The following is a 22619-nucleotide window of genomic DNA, read 5'->3' as shown; positions in this document are numbered from 1 at the left end:
ACAGGGAACAATGATAATGGAATACAAATAACAATGTTCTCAGATTAGGAAAGGTGTACGATAGTGTAGTGGTTAATAAAAAAGAAAAGAGAAGAGAAGAGAAGAAAAGAAGTGGTTGAAAATGTGAGAAAAATGGTGAATAAAAGGGGGTTTTAAAATTGTTAATGACCGTGAAAAAGGGAAAGAACGAAATGCAAATCGGACTTCGTATTACAGAAAAGGTATCGGACTTTGTGATTTGGAAAAGCTGTTGTTGGGGTGGTCCTTGTGGTGTTTCTGAGCAAAAGTCAAACCAATTTCCACTACAAAAATTATTTGAAAGAGAACAGAGAATAACAAAATGAGATTAACAGGGAGGAATGGCGTAGATAAGAGTTCATTCATTACCATGTTAACATGTCTTCTCTCGTGCAGCATTGAGGTCTTGTTCTCCAACGATCTGCTGCTACATTTCTGCATGAAAAAGTTGTAGCTGCTCCAAAATTTACTAATGTCTACAAATTAAAACCATCTTCATCTTTAATGCAATGTATTTTAAGCTTCCACAATACTATATGTCTGCACATCAATAAGTTTTTACGTCTTAATCAGACCAAGATGTAATGGTTAATAAAAAAAAGAAAATGAAAAAGAGAAGAAAAAAAAAGAAAAGGTTGACCATGGTGGGAAGAAATGGTGAATAATAAGGGGGTTTTAAAATCGTAAATGACCATGAAAAAAGGAAAGAATGAGATGCAAATCGGACTTCGTATTACAGAAAAGCTCCACCCACACAGTGCCCTTTCATACCCCATGTGCACGACGATACCGCCATCCGCATACGTTCGTATCGCACTTGTCGCCTCAGTCTATATTCAGATGTATTAAACAACATAATAAAGATTATTACAGAAGTTTTGCTTCTAGAACATATAAGTGGCTTCACAAGAGGCAGGTCACGCAGCGATAATATATTTACTGTGTGACAAATTATACCGGAAAGCAGAGGATTTAATTTACTGACCTGTCTGGCTTTCGTAGCTTTTGAAAAAGCATTAGACAGGGTGGACGGACAGAGTTTGCAGGAAATTACATATCGCGTATTCTTTTCCGATCATTTTTATAGATGAAGTTACCTGAAAATAGAAGGGAATAGTGCCAGAAGGGATCTGTATTCCAAACAGTAAATATATTAACACACTATTATATGCTGACAACATTGTACTAATGACAAAGTCTGAAGATGAACTAGAGAAACTCAATTTACATGCATGTAACTTTAAGGCAATAGTAAATGAAACTGCACCAGTAGGATCCCACGGGAAATAACACAGTCCAAAACGAAACTGTGATTGAATATAATATTTTCGAATGAGTTCAGCACTTCAGTTAGCTAGGAAGCTGTACTAATTTCAGTGACAATAAGGATGTATCAAACTACATACCACTGTAAGTGGAACATTAAAAAGCACACGAAGAGAGACAAAAATGATGTTCTACGACGTCACGGCTGTACGTGTTCTGCTGTACGACAGACTCCCGGGTTACGAGGAGGAAGCATTTTAGCTATCTTCGACCAGCTCAAACGATATTTTTACGAGCAGTGAAAGGTTGCACAAAGTTAGACAGGATTCCCAATGAAAATATGAGCCGAAAACTGAATATTTTTGCAGTAAATCACAAGACAGAAGAACATAAAAACAAACAAAACTGGAAGAAACATCTGGAATGGATGGGAGAAACAAGGATTCCAAAGATGACCTTACACTACAAACTGAAAGGAAGGAGGGAAAATCTTATAATTTTAGAATAGGACCCTTTTTATGCAGGTGTTTTACCGACTGCAGATCTGTTACGCTCATACATCCCTCCCTTCTCTCCACTCTGCCAGTACCCCTCAGGTTTTCCCCCTCCCACACTCCTCTTTAACTGTTCCACCCTTTCCATTCCCTCCACCAGTTTCCTACTTCTAATTAAAACATAAAAAATAGTTGGGTACCACATATTCTGAGGTGTAGATCTGATACAAAACTCACTCTCTGCTGTGGGGTTCCAACAGCTGTCACCAAATCCCACATACTGAAAGGTGTCTGTCAATTCCACGAGGTGCATTCAAGTTCTAAGGCCTCCGATTTTTTTTCTAATTAACTACTCACCCGAAATCGATGAAACTGGCGTTACTTCTCGACGTAATCGCCCTGCAGACATAAACATTTTTCACAACGCTGACGCCACGACTCCGTGGCAGCGGCGAAGGCTTCTTTAGGAGTCTGTTTTGACCACTGGAAAATCGCTGAGGCAATAGCAGCACGGCTGGTGAATGTGCGGCCACGAAGAGTGTCTTTCATTGTTGGAAAAAGCCAAAAGTCACTAGGAGCCAGGTCAGGTGAGTAGGGAGCACGAGGAATCACTTCAAAGTTGTTATCACGAAGAAACTGTTTTGTAACGTTAGCTCGATGTGCGGGTGCGTTGTCTCGGTGAAACAGCACACGCGCAGCCCTTCCCGGACGTTTTTGTTGCAGTGCAGGAAGGAATTTGTTCTTCAAAACATTTTCGTAGCATGCACCTGTTACCGTAGTGCCCTTTGGAACGCAATGGGTAAGGATTACGCACTCGCTGTCCTAGAACATGGACACCGTCATTTTTTCAGCACTGGCGGTTACCTGAAATTTTTTTGGCGGCAGTGAATCTGTGTGCTTCCATTGAGCTGACGGGCGCTTTGTTTCTGGACTGAAAAATGGTATCCACGTCTCATCCATTGTCACAACCGACGAAAAGAAAGTGCCATTCATGCTGTCGTTGCGCGTCAACATTGCTCGGCAACGTGCCACACGGGCAGCCGTGTGGTCGTCCGCCAGCATTCGTGGCACCCACCTGGATGACACTTTTCGCATTTTCAGGTCGACATGCAGGATTGTGTGCACAGAACCCACAGAATTGCCACAATTGCCAACTCTGGAGGTGATCTGTTCAACAGTCATTCGGCGATCCCCCAAAACAATTCTCTCCACTTTCTCGATCAGACCGGCTTGTGCGAGCCCGAGGTTGTTTCGGTTTGTTGTCACACGATGTTCTGCCTTCATTAAACTGTCGCACCCACGAAAGCACTTTCGACACATCCATAACTCCATCACCACATGTCTGCTTCAACTGTCGATGAATTTCAATTGGTTTCACACCACGCAAATTCAGAAAACGAATGATTGCATGCTGTTCAAGTAAGGAAAGCATCGCCATTTTAAGTATTTAAAACAGTTCTCATTTTCGCCGCTGGCGGTAAAATTCCATCTGCTGTACGGTGCTGCCATCTCTGGAACGTATTGACAATGAACGCGGCCTCATTTTAAAACATTGCGCATGTTTCTATCTCTTTCCAGTCCGGAGAAGAAAAAATCGGAGGCCTTAGAACTTGAATGCACCTCGTATATCTGTACTTCCATCTATACTCTGCAAATCACTGGGAAATGCACAGCAGAGGGTATATCCTACCGTACCAGTTATTAGGCTTTCTTCTCATCCCGTTGACATACGGAGTGCGGGAAGAATGACTGACTGTATGCCTCTCTCTCTGTGTGTGTATGTGTGTGTGTGTGTGTGTGTGTGTGTGTGTGTGTGTGTGTGTGTGTGTGTTTAATTATTCTAATCTTATCTCTTTGTGTGAGACACACTATGTGATCAAAAGTATCTGGACACCCCCAAGAACATATGTTTTTCACATTAGGCGCATTGTGCTGCCACCTACTGCCAGGTACTCCATACCAGTGACCTCAGTATTCATTAGACATCGTGAGAGAGCAGAATAGGGTGCTCCGTGGAACTCACAGACTTCCAACGTGGTCAGACAATTGGCTGTCACTTGTGTCATACGTCTGTATGCGAGATTTCCACACTCTTGAACATCCCTGGGTCCACTGCTTCCGATGTGATAGTGAAGTGGAAACGTGAAGAGACATGTAGAACTCAAGAGTGCACAGGCCGACCTCATTTGTTGACTGACAGAGACCGCCGACAGTCGTAATGTGTAACAGCCAGACATCTATCCAGACCATCACACAAGAATTTCAAACTGCATCAGGATCCACTGCAAGTGCTACGACAGTTAGGCGAGAGGTGAGAAAACTTGGATTTCAAGGTCGAGTGGCTGTTCATAAGCCGCACATCACGCCTGTAAATGCCAAATGATGCCTGTCTCGGTGTAATGAGCGTAAACATTGGACAATCGAACAGTGGAAAAATATTGTATGGGGTGACGAATCACGGTAGACAGTGTGGCGATCCGACGGCAGGGTGTGGGTATGGCGAATGCCCGGTGAACGTCATCTGCCAGCCTGTGTAGTGGCAACAGTATAATTCAGAGGCAGTGGTGTTACGGTGTGGTCGTGTTTTTCGTGGAGGGGGCTTGCACCCCTTGTTTTCTGTGGCACTATCACAGGTTAGGCCTAAATTGATGCTTTAAGCACCTTCTTGCTTCACACTGTTGAAGAGCAAATCTGAGATGGCGAATGCATCTTTCAACACGACTGAGTACCTATTCATAACGCTTGGCCTGTGGTGGAGTGGTTACACGACAATGTCCCTGTAATGGACTGGACTGCACAGACTCCTGACCTGAATGCTATACAACACCTTTGGGATGTTTTGGAACGCCGACTTCGTGCCAGGCCTCACCGACCGACATCGATCTCTCTCCTCAGAGCAGCACTCTGTGCAGAATGGGCTGCCATTCCCCAAGAAACCTTCCAATACCCGACCGAATGTATGCCTGCGAGAGCGGAAGCTGTCATCGAGGCTAACGATGAGCCAACACCATATTCAATTCCAGAATTACTGACAGAGGACACCACGTACTTTTAAGTCATTTTCAAGCCAGGTGTCCAGATACGTTTCATCACACAGTGTACGTAGCGGATTATGGTACACCATTTGAAGCGAGTTCTTAACAGTTAGTTAATAGACTTTGTGGGGATAATCTGCATCTATCTTCAGGAGTCTTACAGTTCAGTTCCTTCAGTATCACTGTGAAACTCTTCCACGGGTCAAACAAATCTGGGACCATTCCTGTTGCCCTTCTCTGTATACATTCGATATCCCCTATTAGTCCTATTCGGTACGGGCCCCATACATTTGAGAACTATTGTAGGATGGATCGCACGAGTGATTTGTAAGCAATCTCCTTTGTAAACTGATCGTACTTCTACACTATTCCACAGAGTTGGCCAATTCCAGCTGTGACTCATTGATATTATAGTCATACCATGCAACATTTTTCCATTTTCTTAAGTGCACAATTTTACGTTTCTGAACATTTAAAGCAAATTGCCACTCTTTGCACCAGTTTGAAATCGTATCAAAATCAGACAAAAAACTCCTTCAGCTTCTTTAAGACTGCACTATTTCACAGATAAGTGCATCATCTGCAAACCAACGTGAGGTTACTATTAATATTGTCTGTAAGGTCATTAATGTACAACACGAATAGCACGGGTCCCAACAATATTTCCCTGGGGCACACCTGAAGTTACTTCTACATCTAATGATGACTCTCCGTCCAAGATAACATGCTGCATCCTCCCTACGAAAAAGTCCTCAATCCAGTCACAAATTTCACTCGGTACCCCCACAAGATCGTACTTTTGACAGTTAAGTGTAGGTGTAATACGGAGTCAAATGCTTTTCAGAAATAAAGAAATACTGCCTTTGATCCAAAGCTTTCAGTATGTCATGTGAGAAAAGGGGAAGTCGGGTTTCACACGATCGACGATTTCGGGATCTCTGCCAGTTGGCACTGAGGAGGTCATTCTGTTCAAGTTATCTCGTTATGTTCGAGCTCACGATATGTTCCAAGATCCTACAACAAATTAATGTCAAGGATACTGGATGGTAGTTCTGTCGATCACTTTTACTGCCCTTCTTGTAGGTGGGTGTGGCCTGTCTTTTTTTCCACAACCTGGACAGCCTCTTTTCTTTTTGTTTACATATTTTTGCACATAATTACTGGGAACATCTCTGTCACCTTTTCTGACCACTCCCCTGTCTATTTCGATGCCCCTGTTATGTGGGAGGTATTTACGTGTCACTGGTGACCTTCGCAGTGGATATATCTGCCAGTGAATGACTAGGGTCTGGTGGTGCAATGAGGGTGCATTGAACTGGAAGGAAGGAAAGAGAGTGCTGGAAACTGGCAGTTACGAGGAAGGAGTGTACTGAGGCAGTCGGCTTGTCATTTGGCAGCCAATGTGGTGCACGTTTTTGTGAATGGAGCTGCATCTTATTGTGAGTTTCTGCAGGCAGGCTGTGGCGGATCACAAGAGGGCAAGCAGAACTTATTTGTAGTGGATGAGCTGTGGTCCGATATTTTTCTTGCCACTCAGTTGAAGAGAGGCTGCACTACAAATTTTGAAAAAGTGAGGTATATTTTTGAACTGATTTGAGAAGCACAGGTTGCTCCTCCATATGTATTATTCTTACAAGGAGAGGCCCCAGCCGTCAGTCCAACATTTTTGAAACCACCTATACGATGACGTCGGTTAAGAGCTAAGGTATCACACCCAGCAGCCATTCAACCTGGTGAGTTCTCTTTTGTGAGTAATCGACAGAAAAAAGTTGGGAAATTTATGTGAGTCTCTAAAGTGCTAAAAGAGAAGGATTATGTAGACTGGTTGCATGGAGTAATGGTTAGGGTAATGTCTCCACAGTCAAGGGTTCAAATCTCATCAGGTGCCTTAAATTTTTTTACCACTAAATATTTATCAAAATGACATCGATCATTATTTTTATTCAAAGAATTGGTATAAATGTAGCTTTTTATTTCTATTCCTTTGACACATTTTAAAAACTGTATGATTTTTTTCATTTGTTCTCATTTTTTCTTTATACCATCCTTTCTACACTCAGAATTTTTGGGAATGCGAATTTAATTATACTTATTTATTATAATATTTAAATATCTGAAGATGCAGATTTACTGGTAAAAAAAAAAAGGGACAAAATAATCTGTTTATACTGACTGTCCAATAGTGTCAAAAATGTATTTTCCATTACAAGACATCCTTTTTTTGGGGGGGGAGGTTATCATCATACAAATATTAAAAACATAGCCTAAATTCCAATACGGGAGATGAAGATTTAAACAAAATAAGGTATTATAAGTAAAACAAAATTCAAGGAAAATGAGGAATAGAAACAATGACTGCAATAAAACGGATGAAAAAATAGGATGATACAGCGAAAGCAATTAAATCAAAATTACTACACAAGATTGATTAAAATCACACGAACAAATATTTCAAATGGAAAAAAAATGATAGGAAGAAAAATGAGAGCAAATTAAGAAGCTGATATGATTACAATGATATGACAAAGGAACACAACACGTAAGTCTTACAGCAATGCTTCGGGCACTCCAATGGGAATTCCCAGAGGGAAGGCGATGTTCTTTTCGAGAAACACTATTGAGAAAATTTAGAGACCTGCCATTTGAAGCTGGCTGCCGAACAATTCTACTGCTGTCGATGTACATTGCGTGTAAGGACTACGAAGATGAGATACGAGAAATTAGGGCTTATGCGGAGGCACGCAGACAGTCACTTCTCCCTCGCTCTATTTGTGAGTGGAACAGGAAAAGAAACAACTAGTAGTAATACCAGAGAAGGAAAGTTGCTACTCACCATATAGCGGAGATGCCGAGTCGCGATAGGCACAATAAAAATGTAGCGGGACTTTGAATTTCGCCGCGCTACACTCGTTCCCTCAAATATAAATTATACTGTCGCAGTGGTACAAGGGCTCGACGGCAGAGAAAATATATAAGAAAATGAAGGTACTAAAATTGTAACCCCTTTTGTTTTCTACCCGCTATTGTCACTTGTGAGCGAAAGCTTAATTTAACTTATTCGCTAATCTTGGTACGATTCAGATGTAAAAACTTATTCGTGTGCAGACATATAGTATTGTGGAAGCTTGTATGAAATTTGGAGGATGGAAGCAGCCGTAAAATATATTGCATTCAAGATCAAGACGGTTTTACTTTGTATACATAGTAATTCCTGGAGGATGAAATTTACTACAAGATTTTGGAGCAACTACGACTTTTTCATGCAGAAATGAAGCAGGAGATTGTTGGACAACAAGACCTGAACACCGCACGAAAGAAGACATATTAACACGGTAATGAATGAACCCTTATCTATGCCATTTCCCCCTGTTAATCACATTTTGTTATTCTCTGTTCTTTTCAAATAATTTTTGTTGTGGAAATTGGTTTGACTTTTGCTCAGAAACGCCACAAGGACCACCCCGACAATAGCTTTTCCGAATCACGAAGTCCGATTTGCATTTCATTCTTTCCCTTTTTCAAGGTCATTAACGATTTTAAAACCCCCTTTCTATTCACCATTTCTTCCCACATTTTCAGCCTTTTCTTTTTTTTCTTTTCTTTTTTATTAACCACATCAACTGGCGACCGTGACAGGACCAATTGTCGCACCCTGGAGTAGTTTCGAGGCATTTCCTGCCTGCCCTCAGTCCGAATGGCAGGGTGCGGGTGGGCACGCCTCGTCTGCAGCCGAGCTCCCCACCACCTCAACTACGTCAGTGTGGGGCCCTCCACCCGGCAGTCGTAAGCCGCATTTGCGGGGGAGGAATGCGGTACCGACGTTCGGTACCACACTCTTTAGGGGTCGCAGTTATCGACCGCGGTCCGTACTAGTATCGCTGGACCCGCGAGTCGAGACCAGCGTCGCTCTGAGGCTCGCGACAAGTCTCTAGCGTGCGCTCGGCCACTCTCACTCGGGACGTCGAATAGGAAAGTAGTACAGTCTTCAGCTGATAGGAAGCAACCTGTAACAAGGTGCTCAGTTAAAGTACGGCCTATTTGATGCCTCTGTAACTCTCTGTTTGTAATTATATTCCTCCTGACTACAAAGACTCCTGTACGACCAGTCAAGTACAATATATTACTTTTTACCGAAGACTTGTAATTGTTTTAGTCACCGTAGACCCAGAGCGCGCAGCCAGATCCTTATCGACTTCACTGACAAACCTGCTGTATATGCAAAGAGGAAATGTACATTTCTATTCAGCGTCGGCCACCAGTCATTCGCATCGGTGACGATTCGTTCGTCGTCGTCGTAACTTCTACTGCGGTGAATTTTACAACTTACTACGCGGTGGGGAAAAATTTGTTCGAGGAAATGGAGACTGGGTTAAAAAGTGAGAGAAGATTCTGTGAGATAGCTCAATATACACGGATTGTCTGTAACATAATAATTTATATTTACAGCAACGGATCGGCGCTCGTAAATTTTACGAGAAACTTACCTCGAATGTTTCGTCGGGTTCAAGGGGGTCGGAAGAAAACACCAGGGCGTGCGAGTAGCCACGCAGTCGGGTGGCGACTGTGCCGCCGGACCGCAGTACCACGTTCTTCCCGCTGACGGCACCAAACCTGGGAAATGAAAAGCCACCGACCCGGTTACGTAGCTGCTGGGGGTTTCAGAGCTTCACGAAAATCAGACTTGTAACATTAAGGTGACCAGAACGTAATGTTGTTTTTCTGCATTACCGTGTATACACAAATAATTGGTGTGACTGAATTATGTGGAGTTGGCTTTAATTTGTTTTTGTGCTGTGTGTGTGTGTGTGTGTGTGTGTGTGTGTGTGTGTGTGTGTTGCTGTTTAAGCACAGCTTTGAATGCCTGATTTTCATGCATGCCCATCTGGTGGTTTCAGGATGGATGCCCGGCCTCTTCAAGAACAATGACTGAATCAGTTTTCCCTTTTCCTCACTTTGTCACACACCTTCCCGGTGTATGTCCACAGGAGTTGTCCACGACTGGCACGTTACATAAATTCAGCAACACACAAGGAGACACTGCCAAACGTGCACCGGCCGGTCGACCGCAAGGTCACTGTCCGTCCACTTTTCAGGATTTGCTCTCGCCGACCTGCCGTTCACTGATGTTTCTGGAGTAGTTTTCCTCTTAAATATCGTATAATATTGCAGCTTTGACCTATCACCCGTTACACACGCCACTGTACACATATGCTCCTCACTGCCACAAGTTTGTTATCGTGACGCCGGATTCCCCTTTCGATGCGCATTACAGATTGCAATAGAACGTAGGAATGTTCACGGCACAAATTTATCACGTATCCGTGAATATACACTACTTTTTCCTCCTAACTGCCCGTAAGCCATTGAGCGACGGTAGTTTGCCTCTGGAAGACACTTCCGTTTCAACTGAAAACACTCGACAGACTGCCCCCGGGCTAGCTTTGAAACTGACTGTGCCTAGTTCTTTGCTAAAGCCGTCGTTCAGACTTGGCACATTTCTCCAGATCCGTACTGTTGCTTCTCCTCTATATAACCGCCGAGACTTTTTCGAGGTTCGGTCACTACGCCTGTCGGCCGTGAAATGCTTGGCGATTACCGTTTATTTCTCAAAGCCACGTTTTGTTTCGTTGCCAGTTGCGAGTACGACCCTCGCTCGCACGATACTTTCTTCCCGCTGCCACGTTTCTGATGTTCTCTGCTTCTTCAGTAAATTTTAGTTTTTCTTTAGCCGCGTATGGGTGATAACGAGAACTTGTAGCCGTAATTGACAAGTTACTATGCAGTTAATGCTTCATTTCTAACCTGCTACTGACACGTCACAGATTGAGGCCGTAACATAGTACGACGGGATTTATTGTCGGAAGCACAGCAGTACTAAACTTACGACAAAAAATCTGTGCACCCAGTTTCTCATCCTTAAATTCGGGAAAAAATATCCACAAATTATTTGTGTGTATATGGTAAATTAAAACAGGTAAATTTTTAACAATTTTTTTATTCTTAATTGACACTGTAAATGTCCTCATTCCCAATAACCTTTTTCCATATAGTGTGCAAATTTAAATGCCAGATCTATAAAAATCAATTTTTTGGACACCATCCAAATGTTCTAATTTTTGACTCTCAGGAAATGTTGTAGCCATCGCAACAAATGGAAATCCAAGAATGTGGTATCGGGTGATCTCACCCGAATTCATTAATTTTTTTTTCCCAAAGTTCATGTCACACACTCCCATTTTGAACCATCGTGTTGTGGAATAGTATCCCTCCTGTTGACAACTGCTGGGTGCTTTTCAATTAAACATTGATTTACTCCATCCAGTTGTTCACAGCACAGGTTTGGACACAATGTGCCACTCTTCCTGCACAATGAAAGATGAATACTGGTGCATTATCTACATCTACATTTATACTCTGCAAACCAACGTGAAGCACACGGCAGAGGATAGATAACACAGTACTACACGTCCAGGAGAAATAAGTGCTCTAGTGCCTCCTCAAATGTATCGAGGGACAGGCAAAATTGCGTTAATGAAGTAACTTCTCCTAGTCTCTGGTCTATTTTATGCATGACGCAATACAGGTAATCACTTCATTCAGTATGGATTTTATCTAACAGAAGGAGACCTTTTGCGTTGTTGTTGCAAGCATCACATTGTATAACATACAGCAATAAAGCTTTGTCATCTCATTTTAAATGACAGCATAAGCAAAATAGAGATTTACGTAAGATTTCTGCAAAGACAAAAGTTATTTAAATTACTCATCACATACTTTAATGGGAACACTACGGTCTACTGACGTAAGAATGACTATTCTATTGAAAAACTAATTCTTTCAAAAATATTGTCTACAAAAGAAACTTTCAAATTATAGAAACACTGAATATAAATTTTACATTAAGTTAAAAAATATTAATTTAAGTAACAAATACTATTCTTTTGTACCATTTAGTTGCCAAAAATGCGGTGCGAACAACTAGGTTACAGACAGACACGAAACATGCCTACTGCAGCTTTAGCCAGTCATGTTTTCTGTGTGTTCAGATGTTATTCAGTGGTTTATGAACTATCAACACAAAGAAAGATAAGTACATTCACTTCATACTTGTAATTATTTCTTCCCAGTTGTACGCATGTGGTGCAACATTGGTTTGAAGTTACACAAAAAATGCACTTTTAATCATGCAAGCTGAACTTAACGGTTACAGATTGTCCGCGAAGGAATATTACGTGCTGTAATTAGCTTACACGTGAAACTTCCTGGCAGATTAAAAATGTGTGTCACGTGCACACACAGGAGATGAGGTGCTGGCAGAACTAAAGCTGTGAGTACGGGTTGTGAGTCATGCTTGGGTAGTTCAGTTGGCAGAACACTTGCCTGCAAAAAGCAAAGGTCCCTAGTCTGAGCCTCAATCTGGCACACAGTTTTAGTCTGCCATGAAATTTCATATCAGTGCATACCGGGTGATCAAAAAGTCAGCATAAATTTGAAAACTGAATAAATCACGGAATAATGTAGATAGAGAGGTACAAATTGTTGACACATATGATTGGAGTGACATGGGGTTTCATTAGAACCAAAAAAATACTAAAGTTCAAAAAATGTCCGACAGATGGCGCTTCATCTGATCAGAATAGCAATAATTAGCATAACGAAGTAAGGCAAAGCAAAGATGATGTTCTTTACAGGAAATGCTCAAGTTGTCCACCATCATTCCTCAACAATAGCTGTAGTCGAGGAATAATGTTGTGAACAACACTGTAAAGCATGTCCGGAGTTATGGTGAGGCATTGGCGTTGGATGTTGTCTTTCAGCATTCCTAGAGATGTCGGTCGATCACGATACACTTGCGAATTTAGGTAATCCCAAAGCCAATAATCGCACAGACTGAGGTCTGGGGACCTGGGAGGCCGAGCGTGACGAAAGTGGCGGCTGAGCACGCGATCGTCACGAAACGACGGGCGCAAGAGATCTTTCACGCGTCTAGCAATATGGGGTGGAGCGCCATCCTGCATAAACATTGTACGTTCCAGCAGGTGTTTATCAGCCAGGCTGGGGATGATGCGATTCTGTAACATATCGGCGTACCTCTCACCCGTCACGGTAGCAGTTACAAAACCAGAATCACTCATTTCCTCGAAGAAAAAAGGCCCGATAACGGTAGATGTGGTAAATCCAACCCATACCGTGACTTTCTTGTCGTGCAATGGACTTTCCACGACAGTTCTAAGATTTTCGGTAGCCCAAATTCTGCAGTTGTGGGCGTTGACAGACCCTCGGAGCGCAAAATGAGCTTTGTCGGTCCACAACACGTTACTCGACCAATCATTATCTTCTGTCATCTTTTGAAACGCCCACACCGCAAATGCCCTCCGCTTCACTAACTCGCCAGGTAACAGTTCACGATGCCGACGGATTTTGTACAGATAGCATCGGAGGGTAATCCAAAGTGCCAACCGAACAGTAGTGTATGGAATGCCGGTGCGACATGCGACTGCACGAGCACTGACTTCCTCGTGTATAGACGAACCCGCTACAGGCTCCATTTCTTCCTGAACTGTAGAATGTAGACAGTTGGGAATGTGGGTCTCACAGGAAGCATGCAAGGGGTAAGTGGCTGCAGTCACGATATTCATCTGTGTCCTCGGTGGCTCAGATGGATAGTGTAATTGCCATGTAAGCAGGAGATTCTGGGTTCGAGTCCCGGTCGGGGCACACATTTTCAGCTGTCCCCATCGAGGTATATCAACAACACCTGTCAGCAGCTGAGGGTTTCAGTTAGTCATCATTTATTCCAGGGAAAAAGCTGCACGGTCATCTACAGTATCTGTTCTTTCGAGAACAGTTACTATCTTTATATGTATGTCTAATTAGGCTGGTGACCATTTCCTTTTATGTAATTGCAGTTTACTTCATTACCAACAGAAGACTGAAAGACTGATTCGATTCCTGTTTGTCCTGCTACTGCTTCCCTTCAGTAGAAATTTTTAGAGAAACAAAAACAGTCCGATACCTTAACATCACAGACAAATTAAAATCGTGTAGCGGAACTTTGAATTTTGCCGCACTACACTCGTTCCCTCAGATATAAATTATACCGCCGCACCTGTATGAGCGCTCTATGGCGGAGAAAATATATAAGAAAATGAAGGTACTAAAATTTTAACTCTTTTTGGTTTCTACCCGCTCTTGTCTCTGGAGAGCAGAAGCTTAACTCACTTATTCGCTAGTCTTAGTGTGATTCAGACGTAAAAACTTATTAGCTAGTCTCGGTCGGATGAAGAAGAAAAAACCTATTGATGTGCAGACGTATTGTGGAAGTTTGTACGAAATTCGGAGGATGGAAGCAGCAAGGTAAAATACATTGCATTCAATATCAAGATGGTTTTGATTTGTATACATTAGTAATTCCTGGACAATGAAATTTATTGCAAAATTTCGGAGCAGCTACAACTTTTCACGCGGAAATGAAGCAGGAGATTTTTAGAGAACAAGACCTAGACACCACACGAGAAAAGACATGTTAACACGGTAAAGGATGAACTCTTATCTGCTTCATTTCCCCCTGTTAATCAAATTTTGTTATTCTCTGTTCTCTTTCAAATAATTTTTGCAGTGGAAATTGGTTTGACTTTTGCTCAGAAAAGCCACAAGGACCACCCCAACAATAGCTTTTCCAAATCACAAAGTCCGATAACTTTTCTGCAATACTAAGTCCGATTTGCATTTCGTTCTTTCCCCTTTTCACGGTCATTAACGATTTTAAAACCCCTTTTTTATTCACCATTTCTTCCCACATTTTCAACCTTTTCTTTTCTTTTCTTTTCTTCTCTTGTTCTTTTTTATTAACCACTACAATGGTTTCACAGGATTAACACTATTGGTGTGCTGCTAATTTAGTAGTAGCCAATAGTGTTACAACCTCAGACACACGACCACTACCTGCAGCCACTCTGCAACGTAGACGTGTCGAATGGGAGCGATGATCTGGAGCACGGCAAGGGAGGGGGAGGGGCAGCAGGGCACGGGCGAGGTGAGGCGAACCCGGACTGCCCGGCACGGCAGGCATGGCAGCAGCATGCCGAGTAGCAGTCTGACGTTTCCGTAATACTGTCGATATTCCGACCCGGAGTTTCCGTCGCTTAAAAGAAATACGAGCTTCTTAACTCTGTCATTTCCCACCAATGGCCCCATGCCCGTAAAACAGATTTTTGCCCACTGTCAGTTGCTCGAGAAAATCGGTGAACGAGCCTGTCCTATACGAGGTGTTCTGAGACGAGTAGTCAGTGTTCGGGAATACGATGGGAATGCCAATTTGAAGTGAGAAACTTTGTAAGGAAATTTGCCCTATCCCAAATGATTAAAATAGCACACATTTACAGCAGCAATGAATATGCAGATACGGTGTACGTTTACTGCTTCTGCGACAGTAGTGCTCCTGCTGCTGCAATCTCAGAATACTGTCGGAGTCTTCCGACACGTCGAATTCCTGACTAGATTGTTTCAAGAGTTTTCAGCATTCTTTCTTTCTTTTTTTTTTTTTTTTTTTTTTTACGAAGCAGGTATTCTTTCGAGTTCCAATTTTTCTTCTGAACATGTAGTTTGACAACCTACAGCTACACACTGGCAAAACGTGCAGCGTACTCCCACTTCTGGCACACGGCGACTATACACGTATCTACGTGCCACGATCTACCATACCTTCCTGCGTCGTCGGCGTTGTCATTGTTGACGTGAGGCACCGTTAAACCAAGAGGAAAGGCGTGTCGATCTTAGAGCGTGAGATATGGTAACCTTAAGTCATTGACAACACACAACGGTCACGGTAACACCTGATTCCAGAATAGCTGCAGTAGTTAGGATCTACCAACTACCCCCCCTCGACCAGGTCCCCAAAACTTAACTCGTAACGAGATCCCTTCGAAGCAAATTGTCATAACGATCGTCTATAAAGGCTTCGTACAATGAGAAGAAATGTTACAGTTTATGGAATAATAGCAGATACGACCAAACTGTCTTGTTTCTTCTCTTTTATTTAACGTAACGTTGTTCACGGTTTTATTTTGCAGTCACCACTCATTCCCACTCTGATGTCGAGTATATGCGTGTGCCTGAACCCTAACTCCCAAGTTCCATCGAAACCCTTTGATGAACAGTTTTGGTTGCTCATAAACTGGAGCCTGCTCTCTGCGATATAATTATTAAAAAAAAAAAAAAAAACACACAACGGTCTCAATACCGCGTCCCTTGTGAGATGCGTATAGATTTATCCCGGAATTGACTGCCCTGTAGGTGTACTCAATTTAATGACCACACTTCACTATCCGCGATTTCGTGTAACTAAATGTCCTGTTATTACTCTGATTCTATACCGTAGTTATTCATAACTGACCCCTATATTTTTTCACTACGCACAATCAGCACTTCTTTAGTTGTATATTTCTAAGAGTAAACAAAAAAAATGACGCTGTATCATCAGCTTCGTCGATATAAAGAAAAAACACCTCAATATGCCCAATTTTACATCTTCTTATAGGATCGACTACCTTACTCATTAATTTACTACATATTATTTCCAATAACACTAAACAGGTATCGCCGTTACATTTTAATTGTATTCAAAAGCATGTTGTTGTTATTATTATGACCGACCAAATCATAAGTCGCGCAGCGTGCGTTTTTAACGATAGCTTTACCCTTGCCCAGACTTTATTCATGCAATATTATATATAAATATACAGACAGGACCGAAAGATCGATCTCTCTACCATAACCAATAGAGGCAAATACTCTATTCAAGTTCCGTTACATCTATCTTGACTCGTATTGTTACAACGACAATGTCGATGTTGAGCACAACGTGCAAAAACTAGAACACGTGTCCACAATCTCCACTTTGGTCACTAAGTCCCATGACTCAAATTTTGTTACCTGTCAAATGGCAACTGTCACTCACTTCCATTAATACTGTTCACTGACAAAGGCACATTTACACGGAACGGAGTCGATGACGTACGCAATAACTGTTGAGGGTTGCAGGGATATCCACACGCTGCAGGAGAAATCAATTTTTTGATCAACGTTTGCAGCATCACAATTAGAAACATGTCGACATACACATTTTACGAGAGTGAGTGGTGGGACAGAATTACTCGCATTTTTTGGAAAATTCGTTTGTCGTACATGTTGATGACGTTCCTTTTTTTTTTTTTTTTTTTTTTGGTAGGGTTTAAGGGCGCTCAACTGCTGAGGTCATTAGCGCCCAGTCACTGGTGTTAGAGCACATGGAATCTGTTAAAACTCAAGGGGATGGGGGGACACCAGAAGGACCTGACAAAGATGCAGATAAAATAAGTAAAAAGGTTAAATGTCTTTGGACAAGCCAGTCAAAGTTATAAAACGCAGAACACGAGCAGCTGCTCGAGCGTTATCAGCTAAAATATCCGGTAGATGGCAGGGACAAGACAACACGAGATTGACTAAAACGAGGACACGACAATAAAACATGGCGCACTGTTAATGCCTGACCACAAGGGCACTGCGGGGCTGGGTCACCGGAGAGCAGGTAGCGGTGGCTAAACTGGCAATGCCCAATCCGCAACCTGGTCAGAAGGACCTCCTCGCGCCAGGATGGTCGGGAGGATGTTATCCAAGCAGTTGGGAGCGGTTTTACTGCCCGGAGCTTGTTTCCTTGGAGGGATGACCAAGCATCCCACCACAACGACACAACCCTCTTACAGACATCCACACGAACGTCAGATGACGGGACACAATGGGAGGCTGGCCGAGGCAGGAGGACTGCAGCCTTGGCTGCAGCATCCGCAGCCTCGTTCCCAGGCACTCCTAGATGGCCGGGAACCCACAGAAAGCTGACAGAACCACCATTATCAGCGAAAGAATGGAGGGACTGCTGTATCCGTTGAATCAAGGGATGGACCGGATAGGAAGCCCCAAGGCTCTGAAGAGCACTGATTGAGTCAGAGCAGAGTACATACGATGAATGGCGGTGGCGGCGGGCATACTGAACGGCCTGATGGAGAGCAAAAAGCTCGGCCGTAAAGCTGGAACATTGGTCGAGGAGCCGGTATTTAAAGGTGGCGGCCCCAACGACAAAGGCACAGCCGACACCGTCGTCAGTTTTGGAGCCATCGGTGTAAATAAAGGTGTGACCGGAAAGTCGAGCACGAAGTTCGACAAACCGTGAGCAATACACTGCAGCCGGAGTACCCTCCTTCGGGAGTAAGCTGAGGTCGAGATAAATATGAACCGGAGCCTGGAGCCAAGGTGGTGTCGGGCTCTCACCCTCTCTGAAGGTGGTAGGGAGGGCAAAATCCAATTGTCGAAGCAGGCGACGGAAGCGGACTCCGGGGGGCAGCAGGGCAGACACATACAACCCGTACTGACGGGCGAGAGAATCGGCGAAGAAGGACTGGTAAGAGGGGTGGTCGGGCATAGACAACAGCCGGCAGGCATACCGACACAGCAGTACGTCGCGCCGGTAGGTCAATGGTAACTCGGCAGCTTCAGCATAAAGACTCTCGACAGGACTAGTGTAGAAGGCTCCGGTCGCAAGACGTATCCGCCGATGGTGGATGGAGTTGAGCCGGCGTAAGAGGGATGGCCGAGCGGACGAGTAGACGAAGCTCCCATAATCCAGCTTCGATCGGACTATGGACCGATACAAGCGAAGCAGGACAGTGCGATCCGCTCCCCAAGATGAACCACTAAGAACTCTGAGGACATTAAGGGAACGTGTACAACGGGCCGCCAAATAAGAGACATGTGGAGACCAACACAGTTTCCTGTCCAACGTGAGCCCTAGAAACTTAGTTGTGTCCACGAATGGGAGAACAATGGGACCGAGATGTAAGGATGGCGGAAGGAACGCTTTATATCGCCAAAAGTTGATACAAACCGTCTTCTCTTCAGAGAACCGGAAGCCATTTGCCACGCTCCAAGAGTAGAGGCTGTCTAGACAATGCTGAAGGCAGCGCTCCAGGAGGCATGTTCTCTGGGCACTGCAGTAGATCGCGAAGTCATCGACAAAGAGAGAGCCTGAGACATTAGGTGGAATGCAATCCATAATTGGACTGATCGCTATGGCAAAAAGGGCTACACTCAAGACGGAGCCCTGAGGCACTCCGTTCTCCTGGAGGAAGACGTCGGACAATACGGAACCCACACGTACCCTAAACTTTCGATACGTTCCTTTGGCCACGTGCACTTCAATGTACTTCCGGCACGACAGAGCTGCCCCACATTTTATGAGATGAGGGAATCGACATCCCACTTACACTTACTCTAATCGTTGGACTTTTGTCATGTCATAGTACAATTAACTGGTCACCTATATCACCACATTTTTCACCATTAGATTTTTGTACATAGTACCAGACGAAGTCTGAGGCGTACATAAGAACTGCCGAGTTACAGTGTGGACACTGCTGCCCCATTTAGGGAAAGTGGAGAGGCACCCGGACAAGTGACCTGAAACGTTCGACAGAGAGTGCGGAAATGGTGTAGTTGACAGTGGAACATCTGAACATTAATTGTGAACTGTACAACCCCCGAAATGTAATGTGCATCGGAAAAGCACGTTGTAATGTTTACTAATTGTTGCGTAAAACTGACAATGTACTGAAGAAAATAAGTTACAATGCACATTAAATGTGATCCATCTCAGAAACCGTTCGGAATGGAGAATATCTACATACGAAGCCGTTTTCTTCAAATGCTTCCAGTCATATCCCTGAACACTAACCATTCCTCCTTTGACATCCTGTATAATCGTACCTTCATTAATACGAGGGGCATTCAATAAGCGATCAAACACATTTTTCTGAAAGCGTGTCAGACTTATTCAGAATTCCAATACACCACATTATTCCCCAATCTTACAGCTACAAATGCCATTTTTCAACATAATCTCCATCTGATGTGATAGCCACGTTACGAGGGGTGTCCCGCGTGCCCGCACGGTACGTCTCTACCGGTCGACGTCAGAGCCAACGTATCACTGCACCGATAACCTCCCCACCACCCACACACTACGTCTCAAAGAGCGCGTCCTCCGTCGGGCCGAACAGGTGGAAATCTGAAGGTGGGGCAGCGACGAACCCGGCGGGCACGCAACTTTGAGTACCCCGACTGGTGGAAGTGTCGGCAATGTCGACAGACACACAGTTGTGCACTCAAACGAGCGTGTCTGCACGTTCTGACACTGCAGGAGTCACAGCCGGGCGGACAGGTTTCCTCGAGCTCGTCGTGACGGTGGCAGACGTCTCGCCCGCCACTCACCAGGCTTTTGTTCGGTGCCAGGTCTCTGTACGTATTCCGGAAATGCCTACGAATATGTGCAACACACTCTGTTTTCTGCCAAAAGAAACCCAATCGCAGGTCGCCACTCGGAACGCGCCTCCGTTACAGGCAGCATTTCGGCGCCACCTATCGGAACTTCTCAAAACCCATCGGTGATTGAGTGGGAACATTCCACGATGTCCTACAACCAGTTTAACATTCTTTCAACTGAAATTGGTTGAAAAAAAAAAAAAATTATTGTACGCTCCTCGGAACTATCGGCACCGGACTGAGCCGAGAGCCGTTTGCAATGTAACAGTACTTTGACTACTGCGCCTCCACCAGGGCAAAGATGTGATTTACGATCGCGCATGCAGAAGAGCGCTGCACCAGCGACAGATTTTTGTAAGTAATTTTGATCTTTTTTTTTTACTTTCGCGTAGGTGCTTGTTTTAAGAACTAGTTCGTTACTATCTTGTTATCTTGTCTTCATACGTTTAAGACGTGTATTTTTCGGCGTTGATTTTAAAGAGTGATTTTAATTGGAAATTAAAACTATATTACGAAACGAACACACGGCGTTTTCAAGTTATTTCAGTAGTGATTCGCAATGGTTATCGCTAAATTTATAAATTAATCCAGACAGTGAGAACTTCAAGAAATTTTCATCAGACGGAGAACAAGAGGACCGGCGAACAATGAAAAAAAGGACATCCTACAAGAAAATCGAGAAGTATTCCAGACGCAGCCACAAAGACTATATTATAATAGATACTACGTTTCTGACAGAATTATAAGGTAAATTTCAACTTATTTCTGATGCTATTTCCTTACAGTCCCTTTTTGTAGTGTTCCGGAACCGGTCTGCCATTCACGGTCAAATTACAGCAGTATCTGAATCAGTAATACGAAGTCCGCCTTATCCGTAACTTATTCCATCAAAATTCAAAACCCAATCAGATTTTCTATTTTGTATTTTCACGGCAGAACCCCGAGGAAAGGAAACACTACAAGTCCAGACATATTCCTTCTGACTGACCACCTCGATCCACAACTTTCAAGATGTCACAGCAGAAGACAGAGTCTAATTCAGCACGACCGACGTTCTCAAACACCGTGCCGTCCGACAGGGAGGAGGTCACCCCGTTCGAGTCCGCACGCGCCCTCCGCCGCACGCCTCACCTGTGGCAGGAGTCGGCGGGCACCGCCGTCTGGCTGCTCGGGCCCAGCGTCTCGCTCGCGTTGCCGCCGCCCACGGTCGTCGGAGTCGTCTCCGTTGTCAGCTGTTCGCAAATACAAATACCGTGAGTACACTGCCGTACGGATGTGAACGAATAATATCTATCGACACGTACTACAAACAGTGAGCAAGTGAACTTCGTACAGCCGTAAGACAGGAGCAAACTGTGATAAACGGAGTGGCTTATATACACAGGCTCTGTATATCCTGCAACATTCCCAGCATGTATATGCCGAGATGTGGTGGACACTATAGCATAATTTAGCCCCTGCCACTAATTTTGGATACGGTGAAGGAAAAGGTTTTCCCAAAGGATGTAGAAACTCATCAGGCAGGCTCACTTTATGTTCCTGAGATGAGGGCCAGATATATGGCACCGACGGGAAAATTTTCTGAAAAATATTACAGAGTTATGAGGAGACTTGATTTCTAGCCAGTTCTGCACCAGTTACATCAGATTTCAGGACTTTATTTCACTTTACAATGGTAACGCACAGTTGCCAAATATCAACAGACTGTCCATAATTGTTACAGAAGTATGACATTCACTACAGAGTTACGAGAAGTGAAAAATCGGAGAAGACACTGTTTACATTTCACTAACCGTGTGCTACTGAAATGTTTTATACACTGTAATTATTTCATTCCTTAGTAGGCAGCAAATCCAAACGAATCCACAGGTTTTTAAGACAGGTTATGCTCAGCGATAACAAAAATTTTCTTGTTCAACATGTGAGAGTTTAAAGAAGAGGAATAAAATTGCTTTTGAAGCAAGCGACGTCACGAGGTTTGAGGCATTCGCCCATAAGCTGTTGTGATTTTTCTGTCCAGGTGACATCGCAATATGTGCGGTGCACCCATTTATCTGTATTTAACAATGCGCACCACCCTGGCACTATTATAGCAATGGCTGTCCCTCTAAACTTTTTTTTTTTTTAATTGTGCGAGGATTAAATTATTATACACTCCTGAAATTATTTGTAAGTTTGTGATTTCATCTGTCTTCAGTTGTTTTATTTGTCTCTTTAGAATCCATAAAAACAGCATATATAAGAACGGATTTACTCAATGTTGATTCTTTGTCATCAGCTGTTTTAGGTATACATGTACTGCCTGTTGGTGACACAGGAAAGTTTTTGCCAGGCCGGGACTCGACCCCGTATTTCCCGCCTATTGCGTGTGGTCACAATAACCACTAGGGATGCCCGTGGACATCCCACAAACTGGTCTAAATATACACATACCACACTGTCTACATCCCCTCAC

At 43.6% G+C, this 22619-nt stretch overlaps 1 protein-coding gene across 1 annotated transcript in view; it reads right to left on the bottom strand.

Annotated features, from left to right (window-relative positions):
- The window catches only part of LOC126426594 (neuralized-like protein 4), a 294930-nt gene that overhangs the window by 133137 nt on the left and 139174 nt on the right, over positions 1-22619 (bottom strand). The window contains exons 17-18 of the mRNA XM_050088488.1: positions 21296-21396; positions 9298-9424 (exon numbers count right to left, since the gene is read on the bottom strand). Of these exons, the coding sequence (XP_049944445.1) occupies positions 9298-9424; positions 21296-21396 (228 nt within the window). The remainder of the gene's footprint in view (positions 1-9297; positions 9425-21295; positions 21397-22619) is intronic.

Source organism: Schistocerca serialis, chromosome 11 (assembly GCF_023864345.2).
Source record: "Schistocerca serialis cubense isolate TAMUIC-IGC-003099 chromosome 11, iqSchSeri2.2, whole genome shotgun sequence".
Lineage (NCBI taxonomy): Eukaryota > Metazoa > Arthropoda > Insecta > Orthoptera > Acrididae > Schistocerca > Schistocerca serialis.
This window is presented reverse-complemented; position numbering and strand designations above follow the sequence as displayed.